This window comes from Telopea speciosissima, chromosome 6 (assembly GCF_018873765.1).
Source record: "Telopea speciosissima isolate NSW1024214 ecotype Mountain lineage chromosome 6, Tspe_v1, whole genome shotgun sequence".
Lineage (NCBI taxonomy): Eukaryota > Viridiplantae > Streptophyta > Magnoliopsida > Proteales > Proteaceae > Telopea > Telopea speciosissima.
Window position 1 is genome coordinate 61,992,710 of NC_057921.1, and position 26,057 is coordinate 62,018,766.

General features: G+C 42.1%; 1 protein-coding gene across 1 annotated transcript in view; it reads right to left on the reverse strand.

The window, feature by feature from the left end:
- LOC122664800 (exocyst complex component SEC6) overlaps nt 1-26,057 on the reverse strand; it is a 94,664-nt gene that overhangs the window by 4,263 nt on the left and 64,344 nt on the right. The window contains exons 19-20 of the mRNA XM_043860781.1: nt 14,189-14,267; nt 13,699-13,768 (exon numbers count right to left, since the gene is read on the reverse strand). Coding sequence (XP_043716716.1) covers nt 13,699-13,768; nt 14,189-14,267 — 149 coding nt within the window. The remainder of the gene's footprint in view (nt 1-13,698; nt 13,769-14,188; nt 14,268-26,057) is intronic.

A 26,057-nucleotide genomic window follows, 5' to 3' on the forward strand; every position in this document is an offset into this window, starting at 1 on the left:
AAGTACCAAGAAGCCTTGTTACATCCTGGTTGAAAACATTATGAATGTAGAGATGGATGGCTTATTAGATCGTCAGACATAGTCTATTACTGACTTACCCCCAGGGAAGGATCTTTTGCAGTGTTGGTGGGTGTACACTGTCAAGTATCTCCCAGATGGTTTTGTTGAACGACTAAAGGCTTGCTTGGTCGCTAAAGGATATACTCAGACGTATAGCATTCATTAGTTTGAGACATTTTCTCCAGTTGATTGCCTTAACTCTGTTCGTGTTTTGATATCCTTGGCTGATAATCTTGACTGGCTTCTGTTTCAACTTAATATAAAAAACACCTTCCTGTATGGTGATTTAGAGGAGGTGTATATGGAGCAACCTCCTGGATATGTGGCTCAGGGGAGAATGCATCAAAAGTTTGTCACCTTCACAAGGCCATCTATGGGTTGAAACAATCCCTTGGTGCTTTGTTTGACAAATGCAACAAGGTCATTGGTAGTTATAAGTTCACACAGTGCTTCTCTGATTACTCTGTTTATGTTTGTCGACGTGGGTCCAAGGTGGTTATCCTGGTTGTGTACGTAAATGATATTGTTAGAATATTGTACTCCAGAATACCTTGGGGGTATTCTGGTCCGTTTGGGGGTATTTTTATGTTATTAAGTGTTATTAGCTTATGTCGTCTATGTGGGTTTTAGTCCCACATCGCCTAGCTTCTATTATTTGTAACTTCCCCTCTATTTATAATAGAGGGGCCTTTCAATCATTAATACAAGCCATTCTATTATTTCATTCCATCTCCATGACCCACGATTCAACCAACATGGTATCAGAGTTGGTCTGATCTAGGTTAGAGAGGAAAAAAAACCCTATTTCTCCCTTCTTCTCCTTCGATCGATCTCTCTCTTCTTCTCCCTTTTCTCGGTTTTCTCCTCCTACTGGTTTTCTTCTTCTTACCCATATAAGGGGGCAGCACTAATGAGGAAAATAAAATATCCAATGATTTAGTTGCTGCCCTCTTTCATTCTCTTCGAATTTTTTCATTAAAACCCTGCTGGAAGCCTCATCTGCGATTTGGAGTTCACCTTCTTTGAGATTAGATCTCTATAAACCTGATCCTCTAATTTAGGAACACCCTATGCAGCCTTTTTCCAGCCCTATTCTACCCTATTCCTAAACCTAACTTCCCTTTTTCTTTATCTCCATCAATTGTTATTTTTTCCAGCCTAGATCCCCAAATCGATTTCACCTTGTCAGGGTTTTTCAAAACCCTAACTCCAATCGATGTTTGGGTTTCCCTTGTCAGATGTAGCCAATATTTCAGGGATATTTCCCAACTAATCGAAGCCCTAATCGACCTCAGTTTGAACACAATCTGATGGTTGGATTTGTCCCTACAGCAAATTCTTCTCATCCTGCCTTTTATAGTTCTCTATTAAAACCCTAACTCAAATCGACATTAGGGTTACAGGTTTCAGTTTTTGCTGCCTTTTGGAAGGATGATTACTCCACCTACAAGGATCACTTGACCTCAGTATTAGCCTCTTTCCAAGTGTTTGAAGACCCCTAACCCCAATCAATCCTTCTCCCTGACCCATATCGATTTTAGGGTTAGGGTTGTTTGCTGCTATTGGAATTTTTTGTTGATGTTTCTACCCTTAAGAAGGACATTCTACTTCAACTATTTATGGCTTGAAGAAGGTCTACTGCACAAGATAGCTGCTGTCCTCCTTTTCTGCGATTTTTTGGTATTTCTCCCACATGAAGATCCAGTCTCAATTACCAAGGAGATTGGTCATTCGAACTGGAGATCCATTTCAGCAGTTGTGGTCAGCATGTATTACAAGAAGCCAGCACCTTTGACAAGTCATCATCACTTTTGTTGAAGCCCCCTTCCCTACAATCGATATTCACTTTCAGGGTTTTTTACAAAACCCTGGCTATAATCGATCTAAGGGTTAGGGCAGTCCACTATTGCTGATTTTTTTGAGGAGAGTTCTATAAACATCAGAGGACTATTCAGCCCATTATTCAGCATCATTCATCTGGTTTTTTTTAGTAAAAATTACAGTTCATTCTGTTGGCTTGGTTTATTCAATTTATACCCTATTTCAATTACTTATTCCTCTATGGCGGGCTGCTTCAACTGCCTATGGATTCCTCTGGTTATTTGTCTTGTCTTTGTTGGTTATTTTGAGCTTCACTACCTATCTGGCTGGTATTATTGATTGGCTTTCGTCAGCATGACTGGTTGATGTGTTACTACTGCCTTCAAGTGGCATACTGCTGCCCTATGATTATGACTGAGTTTCCCCTTATTGGAGATCGAATTTCTTTCGTTATGGAAGACTCAAATTTGCTACCCTGGAGATCAGCTTCTTTGGGACTACAACAGTGTGTTCCCGGTTATTGGCTGCACCTACGAACCTATTCAGTTATGTGGAGCTTTTCTGGTTCAAATCCAGCATACTTTGGAGCTTGAATCCTAGCATTGTTACTGATTCAGATCTGATCCAGTCTTTGTTGAAACTTCTTCATTCACCTACTGTCCGGATATCTTCGTTAGTACTGTTTAGCATGTGGGAGTTTCTACCTTGGAGTTTTTCGCACAATTGCTCCTCCCTGTTTGAAGATTGATCAAGCCTTGAAAGATGGAGCATTTCCTTACTTCAAATCAGATCAATATACTTCTCAGATTTAACCATTGGAGTTAGGAGTTTCTCCCCTGCAGGGGTTTCCATCAAAAGTGTTTGTTTGATCGATGGAAGATGGTTAGAACTTTATGTTGCATAATTTACTCCTTCATAATCCCACTGCTATTTTTCCTTCACCACCTCCCGAAACATACCCTGGCATTCCCCATAAACACTTTGGAAGATCATGGTATTCTCTTGTTTGCCTTTTCTTCTTTTTCCATTACACTTGGCAGCCATTAACAAACTCTGGAATGTTTTGTTTTGCCCTATCTCTACAATCATCTCTCATATGTCCACGTGCACTACACGTGAGGGGTGGATTATATACAGGATACCTGCAGCCATTGCAGAGAACAGAACATGCTGGGATACTTGGTGCAAAACATAGAAGGTCAGAGGTTTCACCATTGCCAAAGGGTATCTACTTTGTTATTGGGTTAAGTTTGCCATGAGGGGGAAGCTGGTGTCAAAAGTTTTGAAGATGTTTGGTTATTACCTGCCTATATGAGGTTCTACAAATTGGGTTGATTTTTTTCCGCTGCTTGTTTTTTACTGCTGCCTGACTCATCTGACGGCTACCCTAGTTACTTATCTTCAAGATTATACTTCAGAGATTCATTATTAGACAAAGATTGGTGAGAGATGCCTTTTTACTGCTCAAGTCTGTCCAAGTTTGAAGGTCTATTTTTTTTAAGTTCTTGAAGGTCTGTTTGGGAGCTGGATTCTGCTACAACTTTTTCCCATTTTATTCAAGTTGAGCATTAGTAACTTGTATGCGCCAACTTGAGGGGGAGTGTTAGCATTGTTATGGAGAGAGTTTTTTCTTTAGTAGAGAGTTTTCTCTTTTAGTCCAAGCTGGATCTTCCTTCTTTCATATTTGCACAATCCAGCTTGAGGGGGAGTGTTAGAATATTGTACTCCAGAATACCTTGGGGGTATTCTGGTCCGTTTGGGGGTATTTTTATGTTATTAAGTGTTATTAGCTTATGTTGTCTATGTGGGTTTTAGTCCCACATCGCCTAGCTTCTATTATTTGTAACTTCCCCTCTATGAGGGCCTTTCTATCATTAATACAAGCCATTCTATTATTTCATTCCATCTCCATGACCCACGATTCAACCAACAGATATCATTATTTCTGGTGATGACTCCTCTGGGATTGAGGGTGCCAAGCATATCTACATCGACATTTCCCTGTTGGAGTTACTGGTTGGAGCAGCTTTCTCTATACATTCTCCAATTTGAAGATCTATCTATCTATCTATCTGGTTTTCAGTTACTGGTTGGAGCTTTTGTTTACTGACCAGAGGTGCTTTACCTGGCCTTATTGACTTTTCTTATTGGCTGTCTTAGTTGTTTCCAGTTACTAAACCTATGAAGATGAACTGTGATAATCAAGCTGGTATCTACATTGTCAGTAATCTAGTATTCATGAAAGGACTAAACACATTGAAGTCGATTGTCACTTTGTGCAGAATGCAATTATGCTGAAGTTAATTGTTTTACCCCATTCGTTTCCTTTGCACAACAACTGGGTATGTGTTTACCAAGCCTATGTTTAGTCCTGCCTTCCAGAAAGACTGTTCCAAGCTGGGCACGGGTGATTTATATGCTCCAGCTTGACGGGGGAGTGTTATGTACTTATATCATAGGGGTATTTATGTCTAATCCCCTGTGGTACAGTTGGCATCTAGTCTTTTGGTGATTACCACAATAGGGGAAGTGTCTTCTATCGTGATATGTTATGTTTATGTAGTTTCCTTCTTTGGCTATACTTGTAATCAGTGTTGGTCTCTTAGTATGATTCCTACAAAGAGTACAATTTATATAAGTATTATCAATAACAGGGCAGAACACGATAGACGATTTAATTCAATCTATCGTGTTCTACAGTTGCCTCTTCTTCCTCTTCCATCGTCTCTCTCCTTCTTCTTCTTCTTCTCTCTCTCTCATCTTCTAACTTTGGTGTGTGTGGATTGGTTATTTGTTGTCTTTGGTTACATGCTGTATTAGAGAAAGTATATAGCAGGGTACGACGTACACTAGCAACCAAGGATCCGAAGCCAAACAACCATTTTGGGTGCGTTTTTACAATCTAAAGGTAAAAAAAAAAAACACGTTCAGTGATGCTTAATTAGGGTTTTCCTAAAGTTTTGGACCAAAATATGACTATTTGACCACCAAACTCTGAAATATTTTGACCCGGGTCAAAACCAAAATTCTAAACCTTGCCCCTCTCCACTCGTAATCTCGCTGACTATCCCTATGCCCACACTCATTTTCTCCTCCAATGAGACACCGAGCTTCCTGTCTCCACCCAATCTTTGCAATTTGATTTTCGTACCCAAAAAATAGGTTCGGCAATCAAGCTTACATCAAGGAATTTCTACGATGGAACCTTAGTTTTTCAAACCAATTGAAATGAGCCGGGCGAGTCATTGTTCATGGATGAAGACAGAATCACTGAGGTCGTCATCACCACCACCCAAAAATCAACCACAACATGCAACTTTGCAAGTATACAACTCCAGTTTCCCCTGGTCGACAGCGATGACGTTTGCGAATGTGACTCTAGTCTCAAGAACCTCCTGGAACAAAGCTGCTATTATGATAACCAGCCCATCGGCAATCAATGAACCCACAACTCTCCATATGACGACCTGACCCTGCCCGCTGGCCAAAAATAACATCAAACTTGTCGCACCAGCTCTTGGAACCAGATGGTCAGCTTCTGGGCTTGCAACCCACGATATCTTCCCCACCCCCTCCCCTCGGCTGCTCCAACTTCCCCTCCCTAGCTTTCCCTCCCTCTCCCCTTCTTGGTTCTTCCAGAAGCCTTGCATGAGGTCCACCAGTCATGCATCTTATGTTTTTGGATCAGAAGAATAGGGTGATCTGAATCTGGTGGATCAGATCGGCCGATCCAATTTATGCCATTTTGAATCAGGTGGGATTGGCTGTGGGGCTGGCTGATTCTGCCGATCCAAGCTCGATTCCTCAAACCATGTACGTATTCCATTAAAACTCAATGGGAAATTTTATACGATAATTGTGCAACCAGCAATGGTTTACGGAGGCACAGAGCTAAATGTTGGGCAGTGAAGAAAGATATAAATTTAGGGAGCTGAATGAGGATGTTGAGATGGATGAGCATAATACTCGAAATTACAAAATAAGGGATAAACAAATTAGAGCTTATTTAGGAGTACCTTTGATACATGAGAAGTTGAGAGAGTCATTTGAAGCGATATAGACGTGCAACAGAGAGTTTTCAATTCTTTGGTCAGGAGTGATATGATTCAGATTGGAGGGACTAAGAATCAGGGGTAAGCCTAAAATAAAGCTAGGGGAAGTGGTGAGGAAAGACATTCATAGCTGAGGACTGGTAACACGTACAACTTTGAATAGAGTTAATTGGCAAAAGAGGATATAAATACAATAAGTTTACAAAGTCACCAGCCTTTCTTTCTATAGTACAGTCGAATATTCCTTTCTTTCTATAATCTTCTCCATGGTGTTGACATTGGGAGTCATTCAATAAGTTTACAAAGTCACCAGCCTTCTTTAGGTGGCACAAGAAACACCAAACAAGGCAAGGAAAGCCAGCCATATTCCTCTTAAGACTGGAAAAATGAACTAGCAAGTGATCAACAACTTCATCCTCATCAGCGCCCAAGGGAAATCTATTCGGCGAAAGCATGAAAACATCCTATATTTATCAGAAGGTCAAACAAATGAAATTATCCAATACCACATGAATAAAAATCCTTAGTGACCCTTGCAGGGAACATAGCTGTCACTGTGCGAAGGTGAGCCCAGGTGCCTAGTTGATATGGGCGTAGCACCTTATTGATCAACCTATGCTATATGAAGACTCCCCAGGGGATTATGTGTAAAATACTAAATTTCTTCTTAACTTCAATTTTAAATGGGTTTATGTGTAAAATGAATATTTTTTTCTTATAAATATAAGGTGTAATGTATACAATACAAGATTAAAAAAAGGGCGTACCCAGTACAGGAGGCTCCCGCCACTGCAGGGTCAGGGGAGGGTCATAATGTACGTAGTCTTACCCCTGCTTTCGCAAAGAGGCTGTTTCCAGACTTGAACTTGCGACCACTAGGTCACAATGAAGCAACCTTACCGTCGCGCCAAGGCTCGCCCTCATACAATACAAGATTATATCCTTTAATTTATGAAGAACCATTCATTCACAGAAGGAGAGGATGCAGGATCTTCTTCCTCTTCTCCTCGATGCTGGACGATGAAAGAAATGCTGTAAGATGGATTGGATGTAGCAGCATCTCCTCCAGTGGCATTGGCTGCTGCTGCTATTGTCTACATCTTCTTCTTCTTTGTCTTCTGCTGCTGCTGCTTCTTTTGCGGATTTAGCAGTGACTCTGACAGCTACGCTTCCTATCTTCGTCTTTTTCCCTCCTCCCCCTTTCCTCCTTTTGCCCCATCTCCACACCTCCCCTCTTCTCCCCCACCCCAAGCATTTTCTTTTAGGTCTCAACACCTTGAATACAATGGCAACTGGTTGCCTCAGTACTTCATAGCCATCTTACTGCCTAGGCACTACCTTGACAAATATGATGGGAATAGATCTGAAGAAGGCCATTCACAGCCTAAAAATTATTCACAGTAGACAGCCCTTATCATTGATGGACTGTCTCCTAAAATCATTATACTTTTCCTCCACTCTTTGTTTTGTTGTACTTGTTAAGCATAATATCAGGTTTACTATATAACACTGTATCTAATATTGCTTATTGTTGAGATTGACTACTTTACCCGATAGGGGTAATTTAGTCCTCAGTATTTTAGTTATTTGTCCTAGTTGATTTGTATTTTGTTTTATCTTTTTTCTGTTTTTCCCTTCTATCCGATCTCTATTTTGGATTCCTAGTTGTAGTAGGAATTCCTAATAGGAATAGGATTGGAGGGAATCATACTTGGATTGTACTTTGATTAATTTTATTATAAATAAGGGGCTGGGTGATCGATCTAGATTATCTAAGCATTCATTCTCAAGGCTGTTTATATGGTATCAGAGCCAAATCTGATCTAGGAACAGCTTTTCTCGATTTCTGGTTCTCTCTTCTTTCTCAGTTTTTTCTTCTTTTCTGGTCTTCCCCCTCTCGGTTTCTGTTTTTTTTCTTTTTTCTTTTCTCTCCACCACTTTCGGCCTCTTTCTCTACATCAGGGCAGCAACTGTGAGGTGATCTAATGCAAATTTAGTTGCTGCCCTCAATGTCACCTCATTGAAGATCGAAGAACAGTGGTGTGACCTAAATCTGCTGGCAGGTTATTTCCATCCTTGGAGATCGAGCTCTTCTTACACCTGAAGTTTGATTTCTATTTTTATGGAGATTGTTTCCTGCTTCTATTGGTCTAAACCAGTCCTTAGTTGAAGACTGCAGAAGTGATTTAGATCCCGTGCTGCACTTTTCTGCAATTTTTCTGCAATCAGTTTTTTGCAATCAAATTTTCTTCCTAAATTTGTCAAAATTTAGGGATTTTTATTGGCTCATCAGAAAGAGTTAATTTTTGGAGGATATCTTCCCTAGTATTAGAAGGGAACTCGACCAAGGTTTCAGCCCATTCTGACGGCTGAAAATTCTGCAAATTCAAAACCCATCATTCACATTCGAATCAGGTTCTTTTTGCAGATCTGATTTTTTCTGTCTGGCTGAATCATGGGTGACTCAGAGATGACTACTGCTACTTCTGGAGGAGATCAAACTAGGTCTGATTTTCTTCCCTATGTTGCTGCCATTAAGCTTGATGGTACAAACTACTTAATTTGGGCCAGATCATTATCCCTAATAGTGGCTGGTAGGGGACTCACTGGCCATCTTACTGGCACCACCAAACAACCTACTGAAGAAGGTGCTGCTCGTACTAAATGGGCTGCCAATGATGCAATGGTAATGTCTTTTGTTCTGAACTCTATGACCACTGACCTCTCTAGTCAGTATCTTCTCCTTGACACTGCTACACAGATATGGACAGCTGTCAAGGGCACTTATGGTCGTTCAGGTAGTGGTGCTCAGGTTTATGAAATCAGGAAGACACTCCAAACCACTACTCAGAAGGAGATGTCTGTCACCAAATACTATGCTGCCCTCAAGTGTTTATGGCAGCAATTGGATCACTATGCTCGGTTTCAGCCTACTACTACTGCTGATATTACTGCCTACCACACCTATGTAGACCAATTTCGTGTCTATGATTTCCTGGCTGGCCTCAATGATGACTATGACCCTATTCGGGTGCAAGTCCTTGGACGGGTTCCTTTCCCCACTCTAGAGGAGACCTTTTCTTATGTTCACAGTGAAGAGACACGGAGGGCTGCCATGATGATTACTCCCAAAGTTGAGAGATCAGCCTTACAGACTGCTAGTCCCACTCCTGTTGCTTCTTCTGACAGTGTTGCTGCTTCTACTACTACTACCAAAGAGCCTGTTAAGTGTGAGCATTGTCACAAACCATATCACACTAAGGCTCAGTGTTGGAAATTACATGGGAAGCCAGCTGATTTTGAGGCCAAATGTGGTCGTACTAAGTCTAAAAACAAAGCCAATCACACTGAAAGTGTAGCTCCAACTTCCACTGCTGACATCGGTTTCTCCCAGGAAGAACTCCAGGCTCTACGTCGTATGCTGAACATATCTGCTGCCTCTACTACGTCTGCTGCCAATTCAGGTTCCTTCTTCGCCCGTACAGGTATTTCCTTTGCTGGTCATTGTGCATCAGTAGTGTCCACTCCATGGATCATAGACTCTAGTGCTACTGATCACATGACAGGTTCTTCCAACCTTTTTAATACATATTCTCCTGCTTCTAGTAAGGATAAGGTCAAAATTGCTGATGGGTCCCTCTCTTCCATCTCAGGGAAAGGGTCCATTGTTTGTTCTCCTTCCCTTACTCTGTCTTCTGTATTGCACATTCCCAAATTTACAACTAACCTTCTTTCTATTAGTAGTATCACTAAATCCCTGAATCATAAAGTGACTTTTTTCCCTACTCACTGTGTTTTTCAGGAACTGGAATCGGGGAAGACGATTGGATCGGGTAAAGTGCATGGCGGATTGTACCTGCTTGATGGCGTTACACCTCCTCAGGCTTTACCTTCGGCATCTTTCTCCTTTGATTTACATCAATGGCACTCTAGACTAAGCCACCCCCCTTAGGTACTTTATCACATTTATTTCCAGCATTAATTAAAAACTGTAATAAGGAAGACTTTTTTTGTGAGCCTTGTGTCTTTGGCCAAACAGACACGGTCAACTTATCCTATTTCTAATAAAAGATCTTCTTCCTTATTTTATGTTGTTCATACTGATGTGTGGGGGCCCAGTAGGAAAGCTTCCCTGACTGGCCATCGGTGGTATGTCACTTTCATTGATTGCTATTCTAGGTTCACTTGGGTATACCTTATGCACACTAAAAATGAAGTTTTTTCATGTTTTCAGCATTTTCATCAATTGGTTAAGACCCAATTTAATGCCACTCTTAAAATTTTGAGGAGTGATAATGGGAAAGAGTATATGGAAGGTCAGTTCCAAAAATACCTTACTGCCCATGGAATCCTCCATCAGACCAGGTGTGTAGACACTCCAGCCCAAAATGGTGTGGCTGAGAGAAAAAACCGCCACCTCTTGGAAGTGGCTAGGGCTATTATGTTTGCTCGCAATGTCCCCTCCCTTTATTGGGGGTATGTTGTCCTTACTGCAGCCTATTTAATTAATAGGCTGCCCAGTCGGGTTCTTCTTTCCAAAGCCCCTATTGAGCTAGCATTTGGCTCTTCTTCCTTTATCGTCCCACCTAAGGTGTTTGGCTGCGTTTGTTATGCCAGGGATACAAGGTCCCCTGGTAAACTTGACCCACGTAGCCTCCGCTGCATTTTCTTAGGTTACTCTGCTACACAAAAGGGGTACAAATGTTATTACCCTCCATCCCGCAGGACTTTTGTCAGCATGGATGTTGTCTTTCATGAAAATGTTCCATATTATGTGTCCCCACCTCTTCAGGGGGAGAGTATTAGTGAAGATGTGCTGACTATTGACTCTCCACCTCCACTTCAGTCTGTTTACCATGAGTCTGAACCTGTTCGGCCTGCCCCTAGTACTCCCCCTGAGTCAGGGGGAGAGGTTCCCATACAGGGGGAGGCTATTTCTACTCAGGGGGAGCAATCTAACCCTGTCCAGACTCCTGTCCAGAGGACTATTAGTGAATTTCCGAGGAGGATTGATGAAAGTATTGTGAAGACCTATGCAAGGAAACATAAGCAGGTTTAATCAACTGTTGCTCCAGTGCCCATCCAATTGCCGAACCTGGATCCAGAACCTGCCTCTCCACCTGGTAATGTTCCTTCTCCTGACCTACCTATTGCTCTTCGCAAAGGTGTCAGAACTTGCACTCAGCATCCCATATCTCATGTTGTTTCTTATGATTCCCTTTCCCCATCCTTTCGTGCTTTTGTTTCCTTTTTTTCTTCTGTTCGTATTCCTAACAATTGGCAGGAAGCTCTATCAGATGGAAAGTGGAAGGCAGCTATGATGGAGGAAATGGAAGCCTTGAAGAAAAATAACACATGGGAGCTTGTGGTTCTTCCACCTGGAAAAAAAACCGTTGGATGTAAATGGGTGTTTGTGGTGAAACAGAAGGTGGATGGCACCGTGGATAGATATAAGGCACGGCTCGTGGTCAAGGGGTTCACTCAGACATACGGCATTGATTACCAGGAAACTTTTACACCCGTTGCAAAGTTAAATACTGTTCGTGTGTTATTATCGTGTGTAGTCAACCTTGGATGGGATTTGTAGCAGCTAGATGTAAAAAATGCTTTCCTAAATGGAACATTGGATGAGGAGGTATATATGGACATTCCACCAGGGTTTTCTTGTGACAGCAATCAAGGAAAAATGCGTAGACTGAAGCGTGCACTTTATGGGCTGAAGCAGTCACCTCGAGCACGGTTTGGCCGATTCCACAAGGCCATGATTTCTATGGGCTATAAGCAGAGTAATGCTGATCACACACTCTTTATAAAGAGGGCTGGTGAAAAGTCACTGTTCTTATAGTCTACGTTGATGATATAGTGGTTATTAGCAATGACGGTGATGAGATTAAATAGTTGAAGACCTTCCTTGGACAAGAATTTGAGATTAAAGATCTAGGAAAACTACGATACTTTCTTGGGATTGAAGTGGCCAGATCTTCTAAAGGCATTTTTCTCTCCCAGAGGAAGTATGTCCTAGACTTATTGGCTGAAACCGGGTTGCTAGGCTGCCATCCTTTCGATACTCCTATGGATCCTACTGTTCGCCTCAAGGAGAAAGAGGGTGAGCCTGTTGATAAAGGCCGGTACCAAAGACTTGTAGGGAAGCTGATTTATCTCTCACAAACTCGTCCTGACATTGCTGTCGCCGTGAGTACTGTGAGCCAGTTTATGCATGATCCCTACTCTTCACATATGGAGGCTGCTCTTCGTATCTTGCACTATTTGAAGTCAGCTCCTGGAAAAGGAATTCTTCTGTCTATGCATGGTCACCTACGGATAGAGGCATACACTGACGCTGATTGGGCTGGTTCTGCAGATCGCAAGTCTACTTCTGGGTATTGCTCCTTTGTAGGTGGAAATCTTGTCACATGGCGTAGCAAGAAGCAAAATGTAGTTGCTCGCTCTAGTGCAAAAGCTGAGTTTCGAGCTATGGCACATGGAATTTGTGAGTTACTCTGGCTTAAAGGTTTGCTACAAGATCTTGGTGTTCCTATTCGCCTTCCTACGATGTTGTACTGCGACAACAAGGCTGCAATTAGCATAGCACACAACCCAGTACAGCATGATCGTACCTAGCATGTTGAGGTGGATAGGCATTTCATCAAAGAGAAGTTAGAAGATGGGCTGATTTGCATTCCCTTTGTGACATCTACGGATCAACTTGTTGACATCTTCACTAAGGGATTGCTTGGGAAATTGTTTCACCCCAATCTAGTCAAGTTGGGCATGATCGACATCTTTGCTCCAACTTGAGGGGGAGTGTTGAGATTGACTACTTTACCCGATAGGGGTAATTTAGTCCTCAGTATTTTAGTTATTTGTCCTAGTTGATTTGTATTTTATTTTATCTTTTTTCTGTTTTTCCCTTCTATCCGATCTCTATTTTGGATTCCTAGTTGTAGTAGGAATTCCTAATAGGAATAGGATTGGAGGGAATCATACTTGGATTGTACTTTGATTAATTTTATTATAAATAAGGGGCTGGGTGATCGATCTAGATCATCTAAGCATTCATTCCCAAGGCTGTTTACACTTATGATGTTGACATGCTGTTGGATCCTAGCAATCAGGAATCATACAAATTCTTATGCACCCACTTTTAGTTTTTCCCTAACTTCCCAACAGAATGTAATTGATCCAATTTCAATTGGGAAAATCTCTTGCGAAGGACCAATGGATTCCAGGTCCCAAATGCAAGCATCCTGGTTCATGTGTTCACATAATTCAAATATTAATTAAGAAATATAAGTAAATGCAGAAATTGAAGTTTTTAAAGTGAATCTAGGTAAGAAGAATGTATAACAGGTTGAAGTAGATATTGTATTATTGTAATTTCAGCTTCTGACCATTTACCTTGTTACTTAAAATGTTTATCTTTTGAATTTCTTTTCATTCATTTTTTAACTTCAAATAGGTTTTCACTATCTATCAAGCAACATGACAAAGATACATATTAAAGATAGCTGCACTACATGATCTTGGGAGGGAGACACAGAATTTCTATGTGATGCTTTTATAGCCACACTTCCAATAGATGTAGTTTTAAACTGGGTACAACAAATAGTTGGATAGCTACAAGTACAATACTCTAGCTGCTAATGAGGGAATGAAAACTAACCTGTCAATTCTGAAAAGAGTATTATGAATGGCCTAAAAGTGAATTACACTTAAAAATGTTGAAAAAGTAATGCTGCGTCTTACAGGAGAATGAATAGCTTACATCTTCACGTCTTTAAAATAATCATCAAATGTAGCAACTAGATACTCAGTAACCAATCCTTCAGACCAATCTGAAATTCATTACAGAAAACAATAACATGGCATTATAAATTGTTCCAACAGAAAATTAAGAAACTCAAAGAAAATCGTTTGTCATTGGTATTTGTTAAACAGGACACAAATTGTAAGTTGTTTTCTGGAGAATCAATAATTTACAACAAAGGCTTGACCCAAAAGAAGACATATCTACTGCAACAAATGCAACCATAAGCAGGGATTAAAAACGGAACTCAAATCATGGTTGGCAACACATTAAAGTCGAGAAGATAAATTCCAATTTGGAACAGTACATATGAGAATCACATGAGAACCAGGACAACTGGTAAGACACAGTACTATGAAAACAAGTAACACTAAACATTTATTATTCAAGAATCAGCACAACGGAAATGAAAACTTTTATACACAGAATGTGTTAGAAAAAAGTTTACCTTTTTGGTAAAGCTTGGCAAGCAGCTCCTGCACACCTGGATCTTCAAAGATAACACTAACGGTCTGATGGACAGCTTCCTGCCGCCAAGAGAACAATTCCAATGTGACAGATCTCCAACCGCCAGAGGGAAATATGCAATGATTTGAAATATATATATTGAAGTTTTAAATAAGATGCAATACCACGGCTACATATATTACTTGATGTATAAAGTAGGGATGCAAAATATCAGACCGACCTAATTGAACCGACAAAATTGACCGACCAAACTCCTTATCAGTTCGGTATTGGTTTTGGTTCTAGAAACCTCTAAAAGACCGAAACCAATCGATAAGACCAACCATCTGGGTTAACAAAATAGCAGTAAAAACAGAGAAATTCTCTGGCGAACCTCCTAGCTGTCCTGCTTGTCCTCCAATCATCTCTAGTCTGTCTGGGGGTATGAAGCCATCCCCCAGAACCTCCCCCTCCCAGTTTCCTTTGTCACCTCCTTCACCTCCTTCATTGCCATCTCCCCCGACACCACCTCCACCTCCCGATGTTGCTCCATCAACCTTACCTGGCCTTACTTCCAACTGGTGAGCCCTTTTCAATTCATCTTCTATTTCTTCCGATGGTCTTCCCCTGCACTTTGTTGCCCCCTCCACTATCGGTTCTTCAAAAGTCGCCCTTTGCCCTCCTGGCTTTCTTGAAGATGAAACCAAGCTCTGGGAAAATTGTTTGGTGGGCAATTTTCTCGGTTCCAGACCTCCCTTCCATACCGTTAAGCTCTCACTCTCCAAGCAATGGCGTCCTCAAGGGAATCTCCACATTTCTCTACTTGATAATGGGTTCTTTATCTTCAAGTTTTATGAGGTTCTGGACAAAGTTCGTGCACTTGAGGGTGGCCCCTGGCATGTGGGAAAAAGGCCAATTTTCCTTTGGCAATGGCACCGTCAGCTTCAGCTCTAGCGAGTGGATATTTCTTCACTTCCCCTTTGGGTCTCTCTTCCTGGCCTTCCCCTCCACTACTGGTGCATTGATGGACTTAGCACCGTGGGTTTTGTCCTGGGTACCCCGCTCTTCTCTGATCTTAGAACCTCCAGGAAAGATCGCCTTGCTTATGCAATTTTTTTTTCGAAGTCTCCGCTGCTGATCCCCTTCCTACCTTCATCACGATGCATGAGGGAGATGATTACACCTTCAATCAAGAGGTTCATTACGACTGGAAACCTCCTCAGTGCCTGGTCTGCAAGTCTTTTGGTCACGACTCAAAGCTCTGCGCCTCCAAGACTACCGACCCCATCTCCTCTATTGAAAATAGTGAGACCCAGCAACCTCGGTCTCGTCCCCTTCATTCTGAGGACTTTGGCCCTTCTCGTGGCAGGCCTCGAACCAGGTTTAAGCGTCGAAGCCTTTGTCGGAAAGCGTCTTTCGCCACTGCATCCCCTGGGGTTCGTGCTTTAAGCCAAGGGTCCTTACCCTCTGGAAACAAATGTTCTCTCTCCTGTCTTCTGATGATGCGACAAAAGCTTCTGCTTGCCTTGAGGTGCTTAAGTCCTAGATCTCCCATCGCAGTCGATCGCGCATGTCGGATTTCCCTCTTCGTGGTTCCTTTGTGCCCTATCCTACTGGCAATGGTCCTCCTCCTCCTGCTTCTCCTCTTTTGATGGTAAACCCTCTAAACCCCCTCGAAGTGCTTCCCTATGCTAGACCTTCTTCTTCGTCTAGTTTTCCCTTCAACTCTGCGATTTCTAAAAGAGCCCTGATCCTTTCTAATTATGAGTCTACTCCCCTTATCCCTATCTCTCGTCCCACCACTTCTCTCTCTTCCACCTGTCTCCCAGTGGCCCCCACTTATAATCTCTCCTCTTCGATTCTTGGTCCCTCTCTCCCTCTTTCGGGTTCTTAGGTCTCCTCCTCTGGAACTCTGTTGACCCACCCAAACCTTAACCCCCTAACTCGAAACAAGCTAATGCTCCCCTTGGACCGGTTCAAACCTCGTTTCCTCTTGACTCGGTTCAGGATATTATTCCCTTGGACCTTGTGATCCCCTCTTCCCCAGCAGCCCCTCCAGCTAAACCATCCCCTTCCTGCATTTTTCACCACTGGCATCAAAGCCCCCCTCTCCCAGGTCCTTTATTTCTTGGCTCTGTGAGCCTTTGGAGCCTTTGCCCCCACTGTCCAAACGAATCAAGGTATTTTCTGGAATACCAGGGGACTAAATTCCCCTTCTAAGCATGCTGCTGTCCGATCTCAAATTAGACTTGTTCATGCAAGTTTTTGTTGCTTGTTAGAAACTCATATGAAAGAGTCCAACTCTGCCCGTATCTTGGCTTCCATTACCCGGGGTTGGTCTTTTCTCTCCCAGATTGGAAATACCCCTCGGGGGATTGGAGAAGACTTTAATGTTGTAAGATACAGCCATGAGAAGCTTGGGGGAGACCGGTTGGACATGGATGCTATGAACTCTTTCAATGATTGCATTGAAGACATAGGGGTGAATGACCGAAGATGGACTGGTCCATCCTTCACTTGGAACAACAAAAGGAGGTCTGGCAGCGCTCGCATTACTTGCAAGTTGGTTAGGATTCTGGTAAATGAAGTTTGGCTCTCTTCCCTCCCTTCCTCCATTGCCACCTTTGATACACCCGGAATTTCTGACCATTGCCCTATTACCCTTTCCATCCAACCCTATATTTCCTTTGGCCCAAAACCTTTTAAATACTTTGACATGTGGTCTTCCCACCCTACTTTTTTATCCACTGTCCAGGAAGCTTGGGACAAGCCTGTCCATGCTTTCTCCTCTCCTCTTGTTGTTTTTGCCAGGAAGCTTCGCAATGTCAAGGATGCCCTCAAATTCTGGAACACCAACTCTTTTGGTAATATCTCCCAGCAGGTTTTGAATTGCAAAGATAAGCTCTCTAACATTCAGATGCAGCTCCAATCTGATATCCTAAATGTTGCTTTGGCTAAAGAAAAACAAGAGGTTACCCCTGAGCTTTCATCCCTTCTTTCTCAAGAAGAAAGCTATCTCAAGCAGAAGTCCAGGATCAAGTGGCTGGAATTAGGAGACTCAAATACAGCCTACTTTCATCGCTCCTTGAAAGCTAGGACAAATGCAAATTCCATTCTCATGCTAAGGGGACCTGACGGCTCTACTATTACTGGAGTCAATGATATAAAGAATATGGCTGTGAAGCACTTCAAGGATATTTTCAATGGCTCTTTAAATGACCCTGGCCCTTTCCCTAACAAGTTCATCCCTGCAGAGCTGCTCCCCTCTCTTCGACCTATTTCTGATGAAGCTGAAATTGAGGCTGCTATTCGAACTCTCAAAGTGAATGGATCTCCTGGCCTGGGTGGCTTCAATATGGGCTTCTTTTTAGCAGCCTGGGATATCATAAAGAATGAGCTCATCAAAGCCATTCAAAGCTTCTTCTACAGGAAGGGATTATTATGTGAAATGTTTGAAGAAATCTTGCAAAGAACATTAACAAGGTCTGTGGAGACACCAAGAGAAGATCTCATTTGAAGAAATAGACATTTGGAGGTCAAATCAAGTAAAACCAGCCAAAAGGGCAAGTTATGGGTACTCTCTCTCTCTCTCACTCTCATCCGGCTAGCTTTGGTGTTGGAGTTGGACCCTTTTGGATCGCCCTAGGGTATACTTCCATTCCCGCATGGTCTTGTCATGTGATTTTAAGAGTTGTTACTCCACAACTCATTTTCCCCTTGTTTCTTGACTTACCGCCAGCCCCTGTTTTTCTCTGTTTTGCCTGTAATATGGGTCTGTGATGCTTCCGGCTGCTTGGTGTTGGAGAGATCTGTTGTTTGAGCTTCCCTAGTGGTTGTATGATGAAGCTATTCTTTGACGAATGTGGTGGAGTTGAATTTCTTTGAGATGTTTGCCTTGTTTGGTTGTTGGATTGTGTTTACCAGTGTTTGGGTAGAGTGTGTACTCCCCATTTGGTTTGGGTATCATCCCCCTTTTTACGTGTATTCCTACATTATGTCAGCTGTTGGAGGAAGAGGCCAAGTTCCACCCCAAGGGAATGACAGAGATAGATTCAGATATGATCATTGTGGGAAATTTGGCATAAAAGGGAGATGTTGGATGCTTCATGGCTGTCCACCTGGCATGCATGGTAGCAAGGGAGGGGGAGCTAGAGCACACACTATGATGATTGAGGTTGAACCTATAGGATCTCCATATAGACTACAGACAGACTCCAATTCCCTCACTCAGGATGATATTGCAGCACTTCGCAGGGTATGTCATATCTGGGCAGCTCTTCCTCTATACTAACAATGCTAAATTCTTCAGCTTCCACCTTGCAGGCCTCTACATCTGCTCCTTACACCGCCTCTTCTTGGGTCGTTGATTCTGGAGCTACTAACCATATAACTAGTATGTCTGAGTGTTATGACTCATACTTTGTCTGTTCTAGTAAGGATAAGGTTAGGGTCGCCGATGGTTCCCTTTCTTATATTTCTGGTAAGGGCAACGTCCATGTTACTTTTCCTATTTCCCTTGACCCTGTCCTTCACGTTCCTCAATTTAACACTAACATTTTTTCTATCCATCTAACCAAATCTTTAAATTGTTGTGTCACTTTTTTTCCATCCCAATGTATTTTTCAGGATTTGGTGACAAAGAGGATTATTGGCAGTGGACGTGAGGAAAAGGGGTTCTATCTTCTTGATCCAGGAACATCGATTTTGCCAGTTGCTTAGTCTTATATGTGTGGGCGTAGTGACCGTAGTATTGTTGACTCTGTGATGCTATAACTGGAGATGACAGAGCTGAGATAACTAGGCTGAAGACCTACTTGGCTCAATAGTTTGAGATTAAAATTCGGGTCCTCTTGAAGTATTTCTTGGGAATCGAAGTGTCAAGGTCCAAGAAGGGAATCAACATATGTCAAAGGAATTTGTTCTAGATTTGTTGAAAGAGACAGGGATGTTGGGTTGCAAACTAGCAAGTTCTCCTATTGAGCAGAACCACAAGCTAGGAGAAGACCATGGCCCCTCTCATGTTGATGCAGGGAAGTACCAGAGGCTAGTGGGGAAGCTCATCTATCTGTCAATGACTTCCCATATATTTCTTATGCAGTGGGAGTGGCGAGCCAATTTATGCATGCTCCCAAGAGTGGCCACTTGATGATGATACTTGAAGTCTTCTCCAGGGAAAGGACTATTGCATGCCAAACACAATCACTTGAGGATATTAGGTTTCACAGACGTTGATTGGGCTGGATCCATCTCAGATAGACGGTCTACATCTGGCTATTGCACATTTGTAGGTGGTAATTTGGTCACATGGAGAAACAAAAAACAGCTTGTTGACATTGTAGCTAGAGCCAATGCAGAGGCAAAACTTAGGGCAATGGCTCATAGAGTTTGTGAACTCATATGGTTGAGGTGAATGGTCCAAGAGTTGGGGTTTTATACTGAAGGATCTATGCGGCTCTATTGTGATAACAAGGCAGCTATAAGCATTGCTCACAATCCAGTGCAACATGACAGAACAAAGCACATCGAAGTGGATCTGCAATTCATTAAAGAGAAGAAAGACTTTGGCTGCATTTGCACTCCTTTCGTGAAGACATGTGATCAATTGACAGACATCTTCACCAAAGGGCTTACCTCTTACCAGTTCGGTACCCTATTATGCAAGCTGGGAATGCATGACATTTATTCTCCAACTTGAGGGGGAGTGTTAGAGTTTCTGTAGTAAGGGTACGTTAGGAACAAGTTTGCTGTCTAATTGTCTTACATTGTATTTTCTCTTCTTTAGCTTTTACCTCCCTAGGGAGGTGTATGTAATTCCTTACATCTTATTAGTGAAGTAATATAGGTGTGGTAGAGATTATTCTCTAACACACAATATTCTACCATCACCTCTCCTTCAACCCTCTACTTTCATCTCTCTACTTGTTCTCTTACAACCTTTAACTTCCAAATTATGGAACTTCTAATCTTTTGAGCCACATTAAACAATTGAATATTAGAACAATTTGGATTAAAACTGAGGCTTCAATTGTCACTTTTCCAATTAAAACCAAAAAACTCATGGATAACCTAATCAATCTATTATTGTTTGAATTGTGTTAGTTAAGACTATGTAAGTCTCGGTATTAGTGCCAGGCGCTACTACTGAGATGTTTAGGGTAGTTTAGGTATTATGTTTTATTTTTCCTGTTATGCCCTTGGTTAATTATATATATTGAATAGAATGGGAGATCAAACATTAAGTTGCGACTCCCAAGTTGCACAAACTATCGCCTCGCTCTCTCTCCCATTTTCTCTCTATTTCTCTTCCTTCTTCTCTTATGATTTACATGGTGTCAGAGCTTTAGGCACTATTACAGCTCTCTTAGTCTATTTTCTTCTCTTTTCTCAAGGCTCTCATCAGTATTGAAGTGTTCGTATCAGCTTAAGCTTTTGCAGCTTCTCTTGTCTTTCGTTTGAAGGGGTGCAGCACCCTGTGTTGTGTTTTAGGACTGTTTAGAGACTGGTTCATGTCCTAAATTAAGAACTAGGTCTCTCTTTATGGTGTTTGGGGCATATGGAGTGAAGATTGCTGCTGAAGCATTAGGATTTTGTAAGGGTTTTAAGATCGATTTTTCACTAGGGTGAGGAATCAGTTTTTTGTTTTAGTTTTTGGAAATTTTTGGAGTTTGCTGGAGAGATTGAATTTTTGTGCGATTAAGTATTTGAAGTTGATTTTTGTCGGGGTTTCTGGCAAAATCAATATATGTCAGGGTTTTTGGGAATCGATTTTTTCTAGAACTTTCACTTCTTGTTGCAACTTCACTCTAATTCTTGACTGTGAATAATGTCTGAGCACTCAAAGAATGTGGTGACTGAGGTGTTATCCTCATCATCGAATCGTATTACTAAAAAGAAGCTGGAGGGGATTACCAACTTTCAACAATGGAAGAAAACTGTTAAGTTGGTTCTGACTGGACGTGATCAACAGGATCATTTGTCAAAGACTAAACCTGATGATGACCCATTATGAGATACTATTGATGCAAGAATCTTGGGACAAATGCTGAATTCTATGGAGAACCAGATTGTCGATTTATTGACTCACATTTACACTGTCAAGGAGCTATGGGAGTATCTTAATGTTATGTATTCGGGACAAAACAACCTTTCTCGCATCTATGATCCGTCTCAGGAGTTCTATAGGTCTGATTGAAAGGGTTGCCCTTTGACCCATTACTTTGCTGACTTCAAGAGGATGTATGAGGAGCTGAATTCTCTACTTCTTATCACCTCTGATGTGGAACAAATGCAAAATCAGCGAGAGCAGCTCGCAGTCAAAGGGACATTTGGGAGGACTCCGGAAGGAGTTTGATTCAGTCTGTTCTCAAATTCTTGGTGGTGATAAGGTAGCCACACTATCAGATACTTTTTGCTGAGTTCTACGCGTCTCTCGTGAGAATTATCGTGATTCCACTCCAGTGGGTACATCAGCCTTGGCTTCTTTACCACCTAACCGTGGGCCCAATTGGGGGACTGGTAATGGTGGTGGTCATGGTCGTGGGGCTGGTTATGGTAAAACTCCTACTTCAGATAATTCAAATTTGGTGAAGACTTGTCACCATTGTGATCGCCCAGGACATATCCAAAATTTTTTTTTGGAAACTTCATGGCAAACCACCTCAGCAACAGTTGCCAATTCCTCTGCCACTATTGAATCTACTATTTCTTCATCTCCACAGTCTGAGGGTAAGACCGTGAAAATGTTTGATGAGGAGTGTTAGATATGGGCCAGAATACCGTGGGGGGTATTTTGGACTTTTTTTCCTCTTTATTTATTTAGTTGTTTGTATGTGGTTTAGTTCCACATTGCTCATGTACATATGTTTATTCTTTTATTACTCTTATAAATAAAGAGGTGCTTGGGGTGACTAAGATCATCCAAGCCTTTCCCTGATTTTAAATCTCTCTACATGGTATCAAAGCAGGCAGAGGTCACGGTATCGAGTCCCCCTAAGAGCGGGTAGGTGTTAAAAAATTATTTATCCACCCGTGTCCCCCTTTGGATAGTCCGCCATGTTAAAAGCTCCTGTATGATATACATATTGTTTCCTCCCTTTCCTACAAGGTCGACCTTTTAGAGGAAGCGGTTTCTACATGGTATCAGAGCTGATTTCGAATTAGGGACCAACCCCATCGATTTTTTTTTCTCCTTCTTCTCTCCTCCATCGTTTTTCCCTTCTTCTCCCTCTTTGTTTCTCCTTTGTTCTCCCTTTTTCCTAAGGGCAGCACTACAAGAGGTGGTCGTATGGTTCAGTGGATCAGTATAAGGCACGTCTAGTTGCAAAGGGGTTTACTCAAACTTATGGAGTTGACTACCAGGAGACCTTTGCACCAGTGGCAAAGCTCAACACTATCAGAGTGTTATTATTTTGTGCTGCAAATCTTGGGTGGGATCTTCAATAGTTAGATGTAAAGAATGCCTTCCTCAATGGGGAGCTTGAGGAGGAGGTATATATGGACATTCCACCAGGCTTCTCTGATGACAGGACTAGGGACAAAGTCTGTAAGTTGAAACGTGCTCTATATGGGTTGAAGCAATCAGCTAGGGCCTGGTTCGGCAGATTTCAGCAGGTTATAAGCAGAGCAATGCTGATCACACTTTGTTCATCAGATAAGTTGGTGACAAGGTTCCTCTATTCATAGTCTATGTGGATGATATCATGGTGACTGGTAATGATAATGCTGCTATCAGGGATTTGAAGCTTCTCCTTGGCCGTGAGTTTGAGGTCAAAGATCTAGGTTCTCTCAAATATTTTCTAGGGATAGAAGTTGCTCGCTCTTCAAAGGGCATCTTTCTTTCTCAAAGAAAATATGTCCTGGATCTATTGACTGAGACAAGGCTGCTAGTTTGTCATCCTTCAGATACTCCTATGGAGGCCACTACAAAACTTAGGGAGAAAGAGGGTGAACCTATTGACAAAGATGGTTATCAGCGGTTAGTGGGCAAACTAATCTATCTTTCTCACACCAGACCTGACATAGCAGTTGCTGTAAGTATGGTGAGCCAATTCATGCATGATCCCTATTCCTCTCATATGGATGCAGTCCGTCGTATTTTGAGGTATTTGAAGTCTACTCCAGGAAAGGGAGTTCTCTTGTCTTCCAATGGTCACCTCAAGGTTGAAGCTTATACTGATGCCGATTGGGCTGGTTCTCCTGATAGAAAATCTATCTCTGGCTATTGTTCCTTTGTGGGTGGAAACCTTGTCACCTGGCGTAGCAAAAAGCAGAATGTTGTGGCAAGGTTCAGTGCTGAAGCCGAGTTTCGTGCGATGGCCCAAGGCATTTGTGAACTTCTATGGCTTAGAGGATTATTACAGGATATTGGTGTTGCTGTCCATCTTCCAATGATGCTTTATTGTGACAATAAAGCTGCCATTAGCATTGCTCATAACCCTGTCCAGCATTATCGCACTAAGCATGTGGAGGTTGACAGACATTTCATCAAGGAGAAGCTTGAAGCTGGCCTCATTTGTGTTCCCTTTGTGAAGTCTACTGATCAACTTGCTGATGTGTTCACTAAGGGGCTGAATAGCAAGCTGTTTCATCCTATCTTAGTCAAGTTGGGCATGCATGATATATATGCTCCAACTTGAGGGGGAGTGTTAGATATGGGCCAGAATACCGTGGGGGGTATTCTGGACTTTTTTTCCTCTTTATTTATTTAGTTGTTTGTATGTGGTTTAGTCCCACATTGCTCATGTACATATGTTTATTCTTTTATTACTCTTATAAATAAAGAGGTGCTTGGGGGTGACTAAGATCATCCAAGCCTTTCCCTAATTTTAAATCTCTTTACAAGGAGTATACTCATTTTACCCAGTTTTAGATTTCTCAGTCATCCTAGCCTCCAATGGCCACCTTTGTTTAGACAGGTAATGCCACTGCATGTCTTTCGACTACTTCTCGCCCTGGAGCATTGATTTAGGTGTTTCGGGTCGTATGATTGGTGTTTCAGGTATTTTTTTCTTTTTTTTCAAAATCATCTAGTGTTACTTTGGTTGATGGTTCCTTAGCTAAAGTGACTAGTACTGGTACTGTTCCTATTACATCTTCTTTGTCCTTGTCTTCGGTTCTTTATGTTAGATATATGGGCCAGAATACCATGGGGGCATTCTGGACTTTTTCCCGTTATTATTTTATTAGTTTCTTGCGTGTGGTTTAGTCCCACATTGCTCATGTAATTACGTTCATTCTTTCATTATAGTTATAAATACATATGTGCTTGGGATGAATTAATCATCCAAGCATCGAGTTCTAATTCTGATCCTCTTAACATGGTATCAGAGTTGGTTATGAATTAGGACTCACATTGCCATCCACGATCCCCTTCCCTCTCTAATTCTCGATCTCTCTCCCCTGCTCTTCTCTTCTCTTCTCTTCTCTTCTCTTCTCTTCTCTTCTTCCCTTTGTTTTGTTTTGTTCTTCTCTGTCCCATAGGGCAGCACTGATGAGGTGATCTATTGATCCAGCTGCTGCCCTCCTTTGTTACCTCATCCCATGATATGAAGATTTGATCGATATGGTGCTAGGCCTCTTTGCTGCGAATATTGAAGACTTCAACCTTCGTTGGACAGATCCACTCTATACTACAAGGGATTTGTTCACCATATTGGAGCTCCAGACCTGTAGCAGATTAGTATTCCAGCACCTGCATCAAGTTATATCAAGTTACAGCCTCTCAAGATCGATATCTCTTCACACTTTCAGGGTTTTTCAAAACCCTGACAATAGTCGACCTTGGGGTTCCATCTATCAATTGATTCTGATTTTTTGAGGAGTGATTCTCCCCTGTTCAAGACTAATTGGACTGCAATTTCAGCCTCATCCAGTCACTTTTCAGGCCTCAATTCATCTTATCGATTTCAGCACTTTCAGGGCTTTTTTCAAAACCCTGAATAACTCGATCTCAAGGTTCTCTTTGTCTGGTGTTGCTGATTTTTGGAGACATTTATTCCTTCATTATTAGAGGGCTTTCATCCTTGTTGCAGCCCTTAACTTGGAGGTTTTCTTGGGTTTCTCTTCACAACAGCCCCCTTCTGCGATTTAGGATTCTTCACTGTCTTCATGGGTGACTCTGTGGATTCGACTGCTACTTCTGTTGGTGATGGAAACAGCAAACCAGATTATCATACTTTTTCCCCAAATCAAATCAAGTTGGATGGTACAAATTACTTGCTTTGGTCTAGGTCTGCCTCCTTTGCCTATGCTGGCCGTGGCCTTACTGGTCATATTAGGGGAACCACTACTATGCCTACTGAGGTTGGAGCTGCTCAAGACAAGTGGCTTGCCAACAATGGAGTTCTTATGTCCTACCTGATCGGTTCTATGACTATAGATCTGCAGCACAATTTTCTTCTCCTTGACACAACCTCGGAAATTTGGGCTGCCTGCAAGGAGACTTATGGAAAGCTTGGCAATGATGCCCAGGTATATGAAATCAGGAAGAAGGTCCTTCACACTACTCAGGGAGAGTTGACAGTCTCCAAGTACTATGCTACCTTGCGCAGCCTTGGCAGCAACTGGACCATTTTTCTGATTTTCACCCAAGTAAAGCTGCCGATATTACTTCTTATAAGCAACATGTGGACAAGATCAGAGTTTATGATTTTTTGGCAGGATTAAATGTGGAGTATGATCAGATTCGGGTTCAAGTGTTGGGTTACAAGCCTTTTCCCACACTTGAACAGTCCTATGCCCTGGTCTCCTCTGAAGAAAACCGTAGGGCTGCCATGTTGCACCCTCCTATTACTGACAGGTCAGCTCTCCAGGCTGCTGCCCCTACCACTCTTGCACCTAGTGGCACTGCTTCTCTTGGTGATTCTACTACA